The sequence below is a fragment of the Cyrtonyx montezumae genome, unplaced genomic scaffold, assembly GCF_038088225.1.
Source record: "Cyrtonyx montezumae isolate F1298 unplaced genomic scaffold, pur_monq_1.0 scaffold_26, whole genome shotgun sequence".
NCBI lineage: Eukaryota > Metazoa > Chordata > Aves > Galliformes > Odontophoridae > Cyrtonyx > Cyrtonyx montezumae.
Window position 1 is genome coordinate 3,936,242 of NW_027072003.1, and position 16,814 is coordinate 3,953,055.

At 53.4% G+C, this 16,814-nt stretch overlaps 1 protein-coding gene across 1 annotated transcript; it reads right to left on the reverse strand.

The window, feature by feature from the left end:
• Nucleotides 1-560: 560 nt before the first annotated feature.
• Nucleotides 561-12,265, reverse strand: MFSD4A (major facilitator superfamily domain containing 4A). Its single transcript, XM_065740492.1, has 10 exons — nucleotides 11,948-12,265; nucleotides 8,900-9,098; nucleotides 8,582-8,821; nucleotides 6,323-6,491; nucleotides 4,791-4,906; nucleotides 3,613-3,786; nucleotides 2,083-2,230; nucleotides 1,786-1,856; nucleotides 1,469-1,589; nucleotides 561-902 (listed from the first exon to the last, which is right to left on the reverse strand). Exons 1-10 carry the CDS (start codon nucleotides 12,175-12,177, stop codon nucleotides 838-840), a joined length of 1,533 nt encoding a protein of 510 aa, XP_065596564.1. The 5' UTR covers nucleotides 12,178-12,265; the 3' UTR covers nucleotides 561-837.
• Between the last annotated feature and the right edge of the window lie 4,549 nt (nucleotides 12,266-16,814).

Sequence of the window (16,814 nt, forward strand, 5' to 3'; positions counted from 1 at the left end):
ATTGCACAGAGTAAGCAGCTGGAGTCTGGCTCCCAAATACCTCTGTTTAAGCTTCAACTGGAAGCTGGAAATAAAACTGCCTTAAAAGACACTGCAACTGTAGCAGCTAAAATAATGACTTAAAGCAAAACAAACCATCACAACTCATTCTTGACTCAAAAAAAAAAAGCTAATGATTTTAATAATCAAGAGGCCCCAGCATGCTGAATAAGACACTGTCTTAGTGAATGTGTCTGATAACTGTGTATTGTACAAGAATCAACTGTGCAAATATAGATAGATCCTGCTACCACTGTGCACTTGGTGGGTTCTACCACTAGAGTTAATTTCTTCCCTGGAAGTATTTGTGGTGATTGCATACACTCCCATGTCACACCAAGAAGGAGTGCAAAACCAGTATTGTGCTGTACGTTTTTAAGGCCTCCTGTACTCTACAAGCCAGAGGAAAAACCTGTTGAGTTCAATGACTTAAGCCAGGAGATGGTCCAAGTCCTACATCTGAGACAGAGAGCTTCTTCCTTCCCTTCCTCCATCCTGGACTTGTGTGAAAGCCCATTTGCAGGAGTAACTGTTCTGCATCATCCCTGCCATATTCGTAGCCTTTTGGGTACAAGGTCACTCTGATGTTTACAGTCTTTTTGGTGCGTGTGGCACAGGCAACTTGTGCTTAGCTCGCCGTGTTGTTCTGGGATGTTCTCTTGATTCTGACTCACCCAATCTAGTGTGCTTTTGATTGTAGAAAACTTGCATGATTTAGTCATTAAGTGTGAAATCATCCTTAATAGTACTGCTTAATTGTGTGCTGTTTTATTGCTTTTCCAGGGCACGGCCACTTCTTCAGCGCTGATACTGTCCGGTGTCATCCATTACTGCTGGCTTGTCAGGTGAGACAGCGTCTGTATCTGCAAAACAGACATGAGCTCTTTCATCTGAAAGTGCCACTTGTGTCATCCATCCCACTTGTTCTGCTTTGCTGGTCATGGGGGAAAGCTTTCCAGCACCCCAAGGAAGTGATCTGCCTGTCTTGCAGTGCTCCTAGTGCACTTAGACTGATAAAGCAGATAAGAGAAATCTTTTAGCTCTCAGGCTTTCCTCAAGAACCTGACAGCTACCTTCGGATGGCAGACAGTTGCTCTGCCCTGTGCAGTCTGTCCTAGCAGGGCTTGCTCCTGCTAGCTATGCAGCAGCACAGTGCTGCTAGCACAGCTGGTATCCTATTTGATTTGTAGCTCCTCTCTGATAGCCACAGAGCATTCCTTTTTTTTTTTCCTTGCTCCTCCAAAGAAAGCAAACCCTGAGCTGTGGCTGCCAAGGCTTTGTGGGCAAGTCAAAGCAGGAAGAGGGGACAGGAAGCAGCAGTAAAATAAACATTTCCTTTCATTTTGCTGAAGTGCTGCACCCTGGTTGTGCACTGATGCATATGCCACTCTTCCTCATAATAAAGCAGGCCTGAGTGTTGCTTTCTTACCTGATGAGGGCTTGGGGTACATCCTGTGGAAAAACAAGAGGAAAGCATAGAAAGTAAAGGCCAAGCCTCCAAAGATCATCCCACAGACCAGGAAACTGTAGCTGCCCTGATCGTGTATAATCTGCAATTGGAGAGAAAAGAAAAAGCAGCAGTCATCTCATCATAGCATTTGAATACCTAATTGGCATTGGGTGAGAGCTTTACTTTCAGATAGCTCCAGGGTGAGCCAGTGCTTTTGCCAGCAGTTGTCTGAAAACCTGGACTCAGATTCCTAGTGCAGTTCAGCCAGGTTTTGGCACGCCTTTGCCCACACTCACCGATCCCACCAGCAGCTGTAGTACCATCTCTCCAATTCCAGCTCCAGTCACTAACACAGTGGTGGCACAGCCTGTAAAGAAACAGCATGAGAGATAGCAACAGCCACCAGGACCAGCGTGTAGCCACTTCACATTGCTTTTTCACAGGCTTGTATTCAAAAGCAGACCTTTCTTCCACTCCTCCTAAGCATCCCTAAAGCAGGAGGGGCACTTACTGGATGTCATGGTACCTGAGCTCTAGGCTTGAACACCCGCCTGCTTTCAGAGTCTGCCAAGTGTGCCCAGATCCCCACTCACCTTTGTACTGCAGGATGTCCTCAGTGTAGGCAAGCATGCTGGGGAAAGTGCTGCTGAGAAACAGACCCAGAGATGCTGTCCCCACAAACAAGAAGACAATGCTGGAGGAGAAAATCAGGAGCAGGAGGAAGGTTATCAGGACTCCAACCTGCAGGCAACAAGCACAGAGTCAGCAGGAAGGCAAATGCTGAATTACAGTAAACCACACTTGAACCATCCCTGTGGAGTAACTGTGAAATCCAGATCCATCTACCTTCATAATACAGAATACGGTTCTTTTTCTAGGAACTTAAACTGACTCTGCAATTTGTCTGTCTCAACTTCATCATACAGAGACTTAAGATGATGTCTACAAAAGTCCTTTCAGGCTTTGACTGCAATAGTACCTGTAAATATTATGGAGGCAGCAGTCTCAGTGATTAAGAATTCAGTTGCTCTATAACTGCTCACGCCCCAGAGTGAAGCCAAAGTGCCAAAAGCATTAAAACAAGCCTGCCCTCACTTCTGTCTTGCTCTTGTATATAAATAATAGGGATTTGATTTAGTAGTTGGGTAGGGATAGTGATAGGAGGATGGTTGGACTACGTGATCTTGTAGGTCCTCTCCAAACTAATGAACCCATGAACCTATAATAGTGGGGAAAAAAAGCCCCAGATGCACTGGTAACTGTGGCACAGGGAGGCAGCAGAGGGAGCTCTTCAGTACCAACTGAGAACATTTGTTCAGGCCCTGGTGATGTGCTTTTTGCATATGCACAGGAGCAATTTGGATTGTAAATTCTGAAACAGGACAAATCATTTTGCTGTAGCTGTTGGTATACAGATTTTGTTAACACAGTGACCAGCAACAAGGTGCCAAGCAGGGTTCCTCACCTGCCAGCAACAGATGTTGGCTTAAGTCTTCAGACCGTCCCAGTGCGCATTGTCACCACACTGTTACCTTCTTGGCCTCACAATATTAACCGTAAAACCTGATACCAGAACAGCTTCTGGTTTAAATAAGTTGTAAATTAACTGCCATCTCTTTCTGATGGGGAAATGGGTCTGGTTCCCTCCCTGTTGTCTGCCATATCGTTCTGTGCAGCTCTTATATCCTCACAGGATTCCATCCCCTTTCTCCTGGTGAATACATTTCATTAATTTAAGCAAGCAAACATCACATTTTTTTTTTGTTTGACGACTGCTAAAGTCTAAGCAGAGAACTTAGTAAGCTATCTGCCTTCCTCTTCCCATGGCCAACACAGACATTAATTTCCCCATGGATGCCAGAGAAGATGATGTGGAAATAGATGAAGTTGGCAGGTGGTTTGCTGGCTGCTTTCAGCAATCTCAAGCTCAGAAGAGCAGTACAGTCACAGTGCAGGTGTCAGCTGCCTCCTGCATCACAGCCACCACCGTGCAGAGGCAGTGATGCAGCTCACCCCCACGCTGTGCTCCTCACACTGCTTGGTGCAAATCTACCCCAGGTACAGCACATCAGATCTAGACAGCATCCTGGAGGCGAGCAGGAGGAAGGTAGGAACAGCCTTACCACGTTGATGAAGACCATGGTTGCTGGCTTCATTCGGTAGGACACGGGGATGGAGATGAGCCTGCCCAGCGTGATGAAGCCCCAGAAGAGGCTGGGCAAGTAGCCAGCCACCTTGTGTACGACAGAGAGAGGCTCTTCCACGGCGTAGCTGTAAATGAAGCCCGAGTACTCTCCCTGCAGGGAAAACAAAACAGCACGTCACAGCGATGCAATGATTTCCAGGCTTTGCAACGTTAACTTCAACCTGTCCTTTAATACTGACAATGCAGGAGTGCAGGAGAGCTCGCCTATGGGTTTGCTCCTGGACCTCAGTGAACCGTGTTCCCGAGAGTTTGCATCTGGAGACAGAAGTAGAACATAAAATGTAGGCACTGCTAAAAGGGCAGCACTGAACAGCTGCACTCAGTAAAGTGCGTGCTAAGCTCTTCCCGTAGAGATGCTCCCTTCCCTTAGGACTGTCTTGGAACTGCACACTCTGAACACATCTCACAGTAAGAACTTGGAGTCAGTCATCCTCGAAGATGGAGGCCCTAGAGATGCTCTGTCTCTGACAGCTGCTTGGTGAAACCCCACTCATCTTTCCAGCCCCTGTTGAAGACCTTCGTGAGACTCAGCAGTATTTTACCATTCAACTGAGCTCAAACTGAAGGAAAGGAGCAGCAGCCATCCAAGTGAGCCCTCCTCTTCTGGACAGCAGCACTTGGAGCCCCGTGTGGCTGTGCTGCTGGGGGACACGCTGTCAGGCCCCAACACAGAAATGCACTCACGCTTTCCTCTTGGATTTTGTGGACCCATCAAACAAACAACCTCCGTTTCTTATGACATAAAACAAAGCTGTTTTTACATCCTGACTAAAGCAGGAAGAGGCTTCCTCTGCCTGCAAGGACACCATCACAACTCCAGCTCTACACTGGCAAGGTGAGCAGCAGTGGCAATCCAGCTGCAACAACACAGCCCTGGGAGAAGCCACACAACCCTCCCAAGAAGCAGGGAGCACATCAGCCAGAGCCATCAGCTTTTAATGAGCTACCTTGGGACCCCGAGCAGACCGTCAGGTCCATCCCACTGCACACAGGGGACACGTGGGTGTCTCTGGGTATGGGCTGTTGCAATGGATTTGGAAGGAAGAAAGCCCTATAGCTTTGCTCAGACAAGATCCTTCTATCAGCCAAACTCACCACAATCCCATCGGTCATGAAGAGAACAAGAGCCCCAGTGATGTGGACCGCGAAGTAGGTGTAAGAAGCCCCTCTGAAGTTTTTGCTTTGGCAGCAGCTAAGTAAGTCATCATGACCTGGTGAAAAACAATGCAAAGCAAACTTAGCTGGGACGTCCCCCTGGGGCTGGGGACTTGCCAGCCCGCAGTGGGGATTTCTTTTGTGCTCAGCTGCAGGACGAGGGATTCATAGGGACTGTGAGCAACGTGCAGTGCTGCTAACCTCTGCCAGCCCAGCGGCCCTTTTTATTTTTAAGCTACCTAAACCTTCAGAAGGGATACAGCTGTGTTTATAGGCTGACTGCCCACAGACCAGGATCCCAGCTCTCCACGATACTTGCTCCTTAGCTCACAAAAGCTGCTTATGCTTCTCTTCCCATTTAAGAGCTCCACATTGCAGCTCCCATTCTTCAAAGGAATAAACCCATTCAGCCACAGCACTCATCCTCTGAGCTCCTCGTACATGGTACATCTGCACCAGAGAGGCAGCTTAGCTAAAATTGAACCAAACAAGCCAACCCTGGGTGACAGACACACAGACTGGTGTCACCTCCTCTGACAGACACTGGGAACACGGGTCTGCCCAAGCCAGCTGGTTGGGCACGCTGGGGTGCTGCCTCCTGCCCCATCCTCAGGCTCACACCATGCTGGTGATTGCTCCTGCACTGGCAAAGGGGAAATTCTCACCACTTCCATAGGGAAGCTGTCCTGCTTCTCTAAGGACTGCTCTCAAATACGTTTTAAGAGAAGGATGGAGATGAGAACGTGAAGCTCCAACGGGTTGTGTGAAAAGGGGCAGCTGGCTTGAGGAAAGAAACCCCTAAAGTCTCAGCTAAGGGGAGTGCAGTTGGGTGAACACAACCTCATGGACACCAGAGGACCTGCACTGTTAGGTGCATTCCTGTCCTCCCCTGCAGTGCCTCACTGCCTCCACTTCTCTATTTCCCTAAAACCGTACTGTTGGGGTAAAGCCACCACTCCTCCTCTCACAACTCCACAATGTGATAGCTTCAGAGATTCACTGTTTAGCTGGAGGATGCACTTGGATATGCTTCTCTCAGGCAGCAGAGAACAACTCTATGTTGCCCACCCCAGGGGCTGTATTCACCATTTCTGGCATTCAACTTTCTGCCACAGACACGAGCGCTGCCCTTACACCCTTCAGATTCATACAGCTCAGCAGCAGTCCCTGCTTTTACATGGAGCAGCTCTAATCCTGACTGAAAACCACGAGGAAATAGAGGGACAGAGCTTCCACGTGTGCCCACATGACCTGGGAGCGTGGGTTTAATTTTTTAATTGCAGGAAAACAGCCTGGAATCCCTACAGCCCCATCAGATCCGAGGGGCACCAGAACGATGGGATTGCTCGGGTTACAGATTACATTCCCTCGTATGTTTTGGAAACTTCTCCCCTTGGACAAAATAGCAATCAAGCTCACTTGTTAAGCACCACAGAGACGTTCAGAGATGGGGCTTTTCTCCCCCAGCTCACCTCCTGCAGCGTGGGGTCTGTGCACAGACGTGGACAGGTCGTCCTTCTCCGCGGGACGCGTTTCCATCGCCAGCTCATCCGCTGACAGCAGTGGGTGGCTGCTGCTGTTGAAGCACGGCACCATGCGCTCCTTGTAGAGCAGGAAGAACACAGCGATGGGCACTGGCAGCTGGGGAGGAGCACAGAGGGGCAGGTAAGTGCTCACACAACCTGCAGTTGCTCACTCACATGGGCTTTCCAGGGAGCCCAGCTCATCCCCCACGAAGCGCGCCCCTCACTGCTACACCTCTGCGTTCCTTGAGCACCTCCAGGGATGGTGACTCCAGCAAAGCACCTCTACTTCTACTCAAAGATGGGGAATGAAATAATGAAATAGCTTTTGCTCACGGAGAGCAGAGCGCTCTGAATCCTTTGGCTGAAACTGTGGGGAAGAGTCCAGCTGCTCCAGGGTCTGCTTTGCCCATCTCCAGCCATTAGCAGGGGTTGCTCAGCACCTCGTAAGAGATGTGCTCCTGGTTCCCAGGCCAACAGCCTGTGCTGCAAGCACCCTCTAATCCACAGCTGCATGACACCCACACCCCACGGTCACCACTGCACGGTCTGTCCCAGTGCTCAGCACTCAGTGCTGCCCACATGGGGACCAAACCCAGGGACAGGGAGCTCGGACCTGCCCTTGGGACCCCTGCACACACCCCGACGTGGTGCTGCCTGCAGACCCAGAGGGACTGCTCTTTTTTAGGGGAATGAAAATAGAGGGAAGTAAATGTGAAGCTGCATCTGCCCTTGACCAGCCTCCTCCCTCTGAGACGGAGTGGTGTTTGTTCTGCAACAAATGGGGAGAAAGCCAGGAAATCCTAAGTGACAGCTCACTCTCCAGCCGCCCAGCTCTTGTTTTCTACACGTCTGGGAGCAAGTGTGAGCTCGAGCTCCAAATTTCCTGCTTTTTGTTGGCTTGTGGCATTATTTAAATGTATGGAGAACTCCCCCCCCCCTCCCCTCCCACCCGCCTCTCTTGCCTGTATTCATTTATGAGGACTTCATTGTTCTGGGAACAATGGGAATAGGAACAGTGAGTTCGGTCCCATGGAAGAAAAATGCATTTGCTTGATCGTTCTAATCCTTCCGGAGGTCAGGACCAGATTTTATTCTTCTAAATTGCAAATTTTGCAAAATAATAATAATAAAAAAAAAGCCCTCACCAAAAAAAAAAAAAAAAAAAAAGCCTTGCAAAACAACAACGAAGCACAGGGACTGGCCATAGAGATAACAGCTCCAGGCACTTCAGGAGCACTCAGAAGTGCTGAGGTTCCCAGATCCCAATGGGACCACGGGTGCATCCCCATCTCTAAAGCAAGCTGCTCCCTTTCTCTTATACCCAGATGATATCTCAAAGCTGGCAGTGCCCGTCACCGATGGCTCATCAGCTCTGGCTCTTTCTGGTAGGAGATTCCCAATGCCATGACCCTGTGGCCATAATGCCAGGCTGCACACAGGGACAGGCTGTCCTGGGAAGCACTTTGCTTGTTACACGGGCAGGTGGAGAGGAGCAAACAGAGCTGAGTGCCAGCACACTGCCTGGGCACACATCACCCAGCACTGGGACAGCCCACACTGCAGTCACAGCTGCCCCAGCCCCATCCCAGCCCTTCCACTCCCAGCAGCTGCTCCAGCCCTGTGCACCAAACCAACACAGACATCACCCCCACTCCCTGCAGGTATTTACTACAAGCTCAACGATTTCTCACATTGTGTGGCTTCACCCCCAGCATCCCACATGCCAGCATCACTCCCTGCAGTGGTCCCAGCACAGTGGAGCACCCCGTGCTCCCCCAGGACAGACACCAGCAGGACAAGCACGGCCCTACAGAGTGACGTCGCTCCTGTTTCCGTGCTCCCCTTTGGATGAGGACGTTTCCATTCTGTGGGAAACTGAAATTTAAAGCGTAGCTTTTGTTCTAAATGTGGATGAAGAGCCCAAACTTTCCTCCCAGCCAAATTTTTTCTCAGTCTGAGAGTCATCCAAGTGCTTCACCTGATAACAAAAAAACCTATTTTGTTTCAGTACCACCGACATGAATACTCTGTCAGCTTTACACTCTGTGCTGATGCCAACAGTCCAACTGAGACATTTTGACTTCAAACAAAGCAAGGAATGGAAGCGAATCATTTCAGCCGCTCTGGTTGGGTTTCTAATCTGTCCTCACACCTCCTTCCTCACCGCCGATGACGCCCCAAACATCCCACATCCCATCCACTTACATTGATGAGGGCCATGATCCAGAAGGCGTAGGAGACACGTGTGACCACCATGCCCTTCATGGGCAGGTCGTAGTGGGACAGGTTGCCTGGGTGGTGCGGGACCAGGGACTTGCGGATGTGGGGCAGGTTGCTGGAGGTGTTGGTCGTGCCGTTGGACAGGATGCAGTTGGTGTCAGAGAGGAAGGGGTCGGCTATCAGGGGGCTCAGCAGAGCTCCGAAGCCCACGAAGAAATGCAGAGCCTGTGGGATGAAGCAGGGTCACGGAGGAGGAGGAGGAGGAGGAAGCACAGCCGAGGTGGCTGTGGGCTCTGCGCTCACCTGCAGGAAGATGGCTGAGTCCTTCTGGTAGATCTTCACCAGCTGCATGTTGGAGATGGTGTCGATGCAGCCCATGGCCAGCCCGGCCACAGCCATGACCACAGCCAGCACCACCACATTGTGGCACAGAGGGATGATGGCAAAGACCAGGGAGATAGCCAAGGATGAGGCAAAGAGTGCACACAGCGACTGAGCCAACCTGGGGCAGGAAGGGGAGAGAAGAATTACCTCCACAAGAGCCACATCTGCACCACAGCACCGCACGGTGTTTTCAGCCCCAGGCTGGCTGGTGGCACAGGTGTCACAGCAGGATGTGTCTGCAGGCTGGAGCTCCTGCTAAGGCTGCTCCAAGCACGTGCTCTTCGGATGCTACAGTCGGGATGCTGAGCATCTTGCTCCTCTCTGTGCATCCTCATCCAGCCACCACCCCCCCACAGCAAGGCCATATCCTGCCTCAAAGAGCTTCCCCTTGCAGCCAGCTTTCAAGGAGAACAGGAACCATCCCTACAAACCCATTCTGCTCGTTCCAAGGCAGAAGAGGGACGAGGACCTCCCGTTGTTACCTGCACGGATCTGCATTCCCCCTCCGTACCCTGTGCTGTGCTCTGCTCGGGCAGCATCTGCATCCTGCAGAACAGAGCCCAGGTTGGCACCGCGCTGCACAGGAGCTGCCAAGTGGGAAGGCAGGAAGGAAGGAAGGAAATGGGGAGCAGACAGCCGAGGGCTGGAATCACTGAGGCCAGCAGAAAGATGGGACTTGGGAGTCACAGCAGTGAGTAAATAGCAGAGGCACCTCCCAGCCTGCAAGGAGCCCAGGCCAGCGGCTCACAGTAATGAGGTGTAATTAGCAGCTGGGGGAATACACCGGTTCAGAAGTGATGGGCAGCGAGATGGCTCAGCCCCAGGCACACCACTGTGCCTCTGTGCAGCCCTGGTTCATCCCAAACCCACAGCAGCGTGACCTCCCACATCCTGCCTGTGGCTTCAGCAGTGCGGGGAGGAACAGCACCAGGGCAGCTGCCCCTTATCGGGGTGCTCACAGCCTCTGTCCTGCAGGAACCCGTGGTTTGCAGAGCCCTAAATGCTGACCTTCCTTCTCAGCACCCAGCATGGGGTTTTGCTACAGGGAAAGCAGCGAGCACATGGGAAGGAAGCAGACTTGAGCCTGCAGGGAGGCCGGGAGTGATGGAGCAATGTGCACTGAGACATCCCCCAGACGCCTCTTCTCTCCTGCAGGCCCAGCACTGCTGGTGCCTCACTCATTACTGGAGTTAAATATTAATTGCAAATGATGCGACGTCCTTATAAAGCGCTGAATAGCTCACTTTGGTGTTCCCAAAGTGCAAAAAAAAATCCTCCTGCAGCCACAAGGCATTTGTCACACACTCACACCCTCAAAGAGCAGCGTGCAGCCCCTCCCCCAGCTCTCTCTGTGTGGGGGGGGACCCTTCTGCTTTTTTTCAGTTCCTGGAGCACCCGGCACATGAGAGGATCCACACCTGGCACCCAGAGGTCCAAGCTGACCTCCATAGGATGCAGCACTGTGCATTTTGCATCCCTCACATCCAAAAGACAAACGACCAGCAGGTTCATTCCACTCTGCTAAAGCAGTCATTGAAAACCCAGAGCCCTAAGGGGACCGGGGGAGGGCCCTCATCACCCCTCAGCTCCCTCTGTGCTGTGCCTTTGGGCAGAGCCTGCACAGGGCAGCCCCCCCCCCAGCCCACTGCTCCCCAGTTAACACCAGCAGGATGAGCCCAGGCTGTTCTGACACCAGCAGGAGGACACAGAAACGCAGCTTCAGGGTGGGAATAAAAGCAAACGGGGGCACTGGGACTTGGTCACCCCAGTGCTTCTGTCACAAGTGCACGTGGCACAGCAGCACAGAGGGAGCACGGCGTCACAAGGAAGCATAACATCCAGCCAAACGGAAAAGGTGAAGGCAAGGAAAGAAAGGGAGCAGCAAGGATGCAAGTGCACGGAGCTCACTCGTGGATTTCACAGTGCTTTAGGGTGGGTTTACCAGAGGGCTCAGCTCCCACTGAGGATCCCAAGTCCAGGCAACACTCAGAGCCCTCAGCATTGCTCCGGATCCCATTCCCACTCATGCAAAGGAATGATTTCACAACACCACCCCCCAAAAAATTGAATTCTGAGCCAGAGCTGCAGTTCCAGCTCAGCAAACCCCAAGCACAAGTTTGCAGAGAGCAGAGCACGTCGTGAGCTCGAGCTGCACCGCGTGCATTGCAGCAGCAAAGCTGCCACTGGGCACTGAGCATCACAAGCACCAGCTCTGTTTTCACACTGCTCAAGGTCTCAAAGTTCCTTCTTCAAAAGCCAGCAGGAATTTTGGAGCTCGTCCTGGCCACCGAGTTGCAGAGGGTGCAGAGGGCCGGGTGTGGACAACTGGGACAGCTCATGACCTGGGTGAGCAGGAGCCCCAGTGCCACCTGCATCCAACCAACACTTCCCACTCCGTTCCCCTCTCAGTTCACGAGAGGAGCTTAACAAAGCGTTTCCAAATGGGCGTCTCACAGAGGTGAAGGACTTATGCAAGGTTCCTTTGTGTGCCTGTTAAATATATATAAGTGTGACGTATGCCAAAACAATTGCCAACAATGTAAATAATCAGCTGATTCGCCCTACAGCACGGCTGTCCATCACACCTCGGACCAAACGCAGTTGGCAACCCTTAGGGCTGAGCCCTGGGCGTTATTTGCTCTAAAGACATCCCAAAGAGCGGGGTCGGGTCATCCCGGTGACCCCTTCAGGTTCATGGAGCTCAGGGCAGCCCCCCAACCTCCCGAACCGGGTCACAACAGCGCGATACGCGATTCGGGAAAACATCCTCCAGGAAGTTCTCACTGCAACTTCGCCGTCCCCGTCCCGAGCTGGAGGGGATCGGGACGCTCCGTGCGCGGAGCCGCCCCGCAGCCCCATCCCTCCGTCCCGCATCTCCGGGCGGGGTCCGCGCCCATCTCAGCCCCTCGGACCGGAGGAGGGCAGCGTTGCCCCCCACCCCACCCCCCATCTCAGAGCCTCCCTTACGTCCTCTTGAAGACCCCTCCGAGGCAGCTGCCGAGCAGGAGGCAGAACTGCTGCGAGAAGAAGACCCAGGTGATCTGCGAGAGCGAGCTCTGCGTCTGGCAGCGCAGGTCCAGCAGCGTGGGCCCCAGGAAGGCGATGCAGAGGCCGAAGCTGAAGAAGACGCTCCAATAGGTGAGGGTGGGCTGCAGGTTCCTCCGGAACCGGGCCGACACCCGCTCGTCCCACCACATCCTGGGCGGCGGCGCGGGGGGTGGGGGGGGGACCGCGGAGATGCGGATCCCGCACCGCCCGGCCCCGCTCCTCCTCCCCGGGCTGTGGCTCCGGAGCCCGCCGGTCGTTGGCTCCGCCTCCGGGACCGGGGACCGCCACCGCCTCCGTGAGTCGGGCGGAGCCTCCCACGGGCGGGCGGTGCGGTGCGAAACCCCCCGAGCCCACTCGGAACCCCTCCCCGGGACTTCAGCGCATCCCTACGGGGGCACGTCGCCTCCAAGGGGGGAGCAGCGTCTCCCCCGAAAAGAGGAGGGCAGACCCCACTGAGCCTCGCTGCCCGGATTAAACCCGACGCAACAGAGAGCAAAGCAGCCCCTGAACCCCCCCCCCCCAAACTCCGCTGTCTGAGCGCCGTACCCGCAAATAAAGACAACCGCTCCAGACAAACGCAATTAAACGAGTCCGCTCCCCTCCTGCGGCTGAGCAGGGCGAGCTGTGCTGTGGGAGTGTGTGCATTTCGGAGTCAGAGCAGCTGATGCTTACGCGGAAGGTCTCCTCTAGAGGCTGCGTTTATAAATATTTCACCTACTTTAGGGAAAGGCTGCAATTTTTAGGACGCTCTTTCCAGGCAAAGCAGAATCGCTGGAGCTGAGCCGTGGGTGGAGCCGGGACCCTACGGCCACACTCCCCATCCCATGACCCACATCTCAGGAATGCTGCTCCGGGTCGCAGGTGCTCATTTCCACCTGGATGTAGCTTAATGTTTAGCTAATCCAAATTGCATCCGAGTCCCGGTTCTGCCACCTGCATGGCATCTGCAGGTGACCTCCCCAGGGGAAGGAGGGCAGCTACAGAGCGTGGGCAGCGGGTGGGGGATGGAGCCCTGGTTGCTGCTGGGCACCTGCTGCTGAAAGCAAACAGAGCAGCTCAGCTGCAGTGCTGTTAAGAGGGAATGGGAAAAGTGGAGGCCCCTTGGGCATGGAGCTGGAGGGAGCTGCTTGCTCTGGAATAAGGTATTTTGTGCATACCCCTAGGAGAGCTTGGGGATATTCTGGTTTTACAGCACTTGGAGTGACCACATCCCTTCTGCTCACAGTGCCGTGGGGTGGAGTGCTGCGTTTTTTGTGCTGCCAGATGACAAACAAGGAGTTGAACCCATAAAGGATGCTCAGACACACAGCATCTCCAGCAAAGCTCAATTCCAGGCCACCAGATGGGCAGGAGACCCTCAGTCTGCTCCCACCTTCATTGCTGGCTCTCCATAACCCAACAGCATCAGCTCCCTGAGCTTTGTGTTCTGACTGTGCCGAGCAGTTCCCCAACCCCACATCTATGGGGTTTCAGCACGGCCCTCATGGTGGCCCTGATTTGCAGAGCAGTGCCATAAAAACCAGTGTACAGCTTCCAGGAATATCAGCCCGTTCCCGATCGGGGCTAACTCAAATCATGCAAAATGTGCTTGCAAATAAAAAACGGTGTGGGTGGGTTAGTGAGCACAGGAACGCACTGATCCTTCCACAGAATGAAAGCAGAACCGTGGAGGGAGCTCAGAAAGCTGCGGTGCTCCGAGTGCGTGCAGCCAGAATTAGCTCTGCAAAGAGCCACTTGGGGCTGCTTTCCAGACCTGAAGCCAATGTTGTGCTTGAACACCCCCCACCCCCAGCCCAGAGGGAGGGGGTGAAGGAGCAAACTGAGCAGCATCACTGAGCTGGTGCTGCTCAAAGGGATGCAACTGAGGCTCGAGGAGCACCTTGTGCTCACGCATCCTTCCCAGTGTGGCATTGGATCAGCTGTTTCTGTTGGATGGATTGCTCCTTTGCCTCGGTCCGTTCCTCTCCGGTGTGGTTGCTCCCTGATGAAGTCAGGTTTGTGCTCACGTTGCTATTGCTTTTTTTTGTTAGGGTGCTCTCCTGTGATGGGATGGGGGTGCTCACCCCGTGCGTGGCACAGCAGAGCAGCTCAGAGCTCAGATGCTCTGCTCTCACAGACACACACGTGTCGGGGAGGAGGAAGAGCTGCGTGTTTTCCTCCCAGCTGAAATCACTCCACACACCCACTCCAGTCGGGCTGGAATCAGACTGCTTCCTCCTGCACTGTGCCAACGCAGCACGGAGCTCTCCTGGGTCCCCCCTGGGAGCAGTGGATCGCCCTGAGAGCCCCAGGGGGGGCTGTGCTGCGGCCGGGGAGGGCTCACTCACAGCTCTATGGCACGAGGATGCCCTACAGGATGAGCTGGTGTCATCCGGGAGCATCCGGCCGTGCTGTGCCCACGGGCAGAGGATGTGGCTGAGGTCGCTCGGCTGCATTCCCCGGTGCTATGGGACGAGGGTGGAGCAGCCCCGGTGCTGCCCGGCCCCGCTGTGACTCAGGTGGATGAGCGCTGCTGTAGGGACAGCCCAAGGGACTGAAACCCCAAAGTTACCCCCGCAGTCCATCTCAGGCCCTTCCCACGTCTCCCTCCAGGGGATCACCGTGCTGCAAAGCCCCAAACCTGTGTGGTTGTGTGTTTTTTTTTTTGGGGGGGGGGGGCAGCACTGCCCTTGAGGCACTTTGCAGCCCTGGGCAGGGCACGGCCACGCTCTTTTATCAGCCTGATTAACTTATGGCAATATTTGTTCAGGGCTTTAGGATCCACGTAAGGGACTGCAGAAACACATTCCCATTGTGCTCCAGCTCCTCGGGCTCTGGGTTTCATTCTCCTGCGAAGGTCACGGGGAAGGAAACTCCCATGGGGTTAACACAGAGCCTCCTCTGACTGAACAGAGAGAGAAAAATCACATCCCACACCAACACCCCACAACCGACGCAGCCCCGTTGGCTGTGGGGCACTCATGGTACAGCTGTAACAGCAGCACAGCCCCAGGACGGTCTGTGATGTACAACAGCTGAAGCACTCACAAAACAGACACACAATCAATGGGCACAGCCTTTTATTCCTCCTTTTTTTGTCGTTTTGCACCCTCCTATTTATTCCAGAATAAAAGTTCTCCCTTTCTCTATATACACACATATATATATATGTAAAAAAAAATCATTGCCTCTTTTGGGATTCAAACCACTTCCTTTAAAACACAGCTTCTGTTCATACAACACTACAGCCGTAGAGGCTGAAGCTGCACTGCATCCCACCCGTGCTGGAGTAATAATGACCAAAGGGGAAAGGAAAACCACCTCAGCAGGAGCTGTGCATGGACCAGAGCTGCTGAGTGCACAAAGCAACGTGGCCTTTCCCCGGGCTGCAGCTGGAATTGGTTGGGAACAAAAAAGAATAAAAATGCAAGGAAATAATGCCTGGAAGACAAAACAACAGCTCCCAATCCGTGCTGGGTGCCACAAAGTGGAAAAAATAAATAAATTCCGGAGAGCCACAGATATTTGCAGTGTTTTCATCGGCGCTGCTTTAAGCAGCTGGTGCTCCAGCACTGGGAGCTCACTGAGCATCTCCAACCCCTGCACTGGGGGAATGCAGCCCTCAGGAACCCGTACGGACCCCATACTCTTGTGGGATGCTGACCCAAACCCATATGGACCTGCGCCATTGCAAGATGCTGACCCAAACCCATTCAGACCCCAGACCCTCATGGGATGCTGACCCTGTGCTGGGGGTACTTTGCTGACTTCCCTCTCCTGGCACTGGGATGCACAGCAGTGCATTGCGTGCCCCGTGTGCAGTCAGTGGGGCACCAAATATTTATGCACTTTATCACACTCCTCAATAGGAAACCAATACCCACGAAAGGCAGAGGAACAAAACGGGTTATCTGAAACGCAGTCTGCTGGTCATGCACGGGGTGAGTACATAACTGTGCCTCCACACAAAGATCTCCTGTCTTGGAGAAGGAAAGGCAAAGGCTGTGAAAGAGCAAACAGCAGCCAGCAGGCTCTTTGTCTTCCTTATCTGATCCCAGATAAAGCAGTGCTGTCTGTGCGCTCACGTTTCATGGGTCACCTTGCTGCACTCCGGAGGTGTCTGCCCTATGGGGACAGTGGTTCCCAAGGGCTCAGCCAAGCAGCAGTGAGCAGAGCTCTGTGCCCCACAGCTCTGCCCCCGTCCTCCCACTGAAGGGTCAGCAAAGCTTCCTCTGCCTTGGCTCACACTATGGCCAAAACAACCTTGGGGAATGGGACTGGAAAAGCCAGAATAGGTCATGCACCTCTTGTCGGGGCTTCCTGAGAGCAGGACTTGCCCAGATCTGTGCCCTTGGTGCCTTGGGAAGCACCCAAGATCCTCATCGTGCCAAGAAAAGTCCCAGTGTAAACACCTTAATGGAAGGGAAGGTGACAACATGAGCTCAGTGCTTCCTTTTGTAAACCCAGCTGCTGAAAAGCCCCGTGCAGCCCAAGCAGGGTGCAGGGAACCAGGCACAGCCCAGCCCTCACATCGGGGCGAAACGCGGCACTGGCGGCTGATGGCTCTTCATGCTCATCTCTATCAAATGGAAACAATTAATGAACTATTCAGCCTGCTGTATGCTGGACATACCGAGAAGGGAACTGAGCAGGGATGGGCAAACCTCAAACAATGCAGACGTCTGGATGCTTGTCTAGGACAAACCCAACTTAACAGCTTTGGGCTGATGGGAGGAGCGCAGAGCGCGGTGCATTGAGCGCTGGAGAACCCCGAGCTCTCCTCCTTTCTCCCCCCTCTTTGCATTTG

Coding starts and splice junctions, on each gene's coding strand:
- MFSD4A (XM_065740492.1), bottom strand. CDS start 12,177: ATGTGGTGGGACGAGCGGGTGTCGGCCCGGTTCCGGAGGAACCTGCAG. Junction 3,787..4,790: donor TCATGACCGATGGGATTGTG/GTGAGTTTGGCT, acceptor TTTTCCCTGCAG/GGAGAGTACTCGGGCTTCAT. Junction 1,590..1,785: donor TACAGCTGCTGGTGGGATCG/GTGAGTGTGGGC, acceptor CTCCAATTGCAG/ATTATACACGATCAGGGCAG.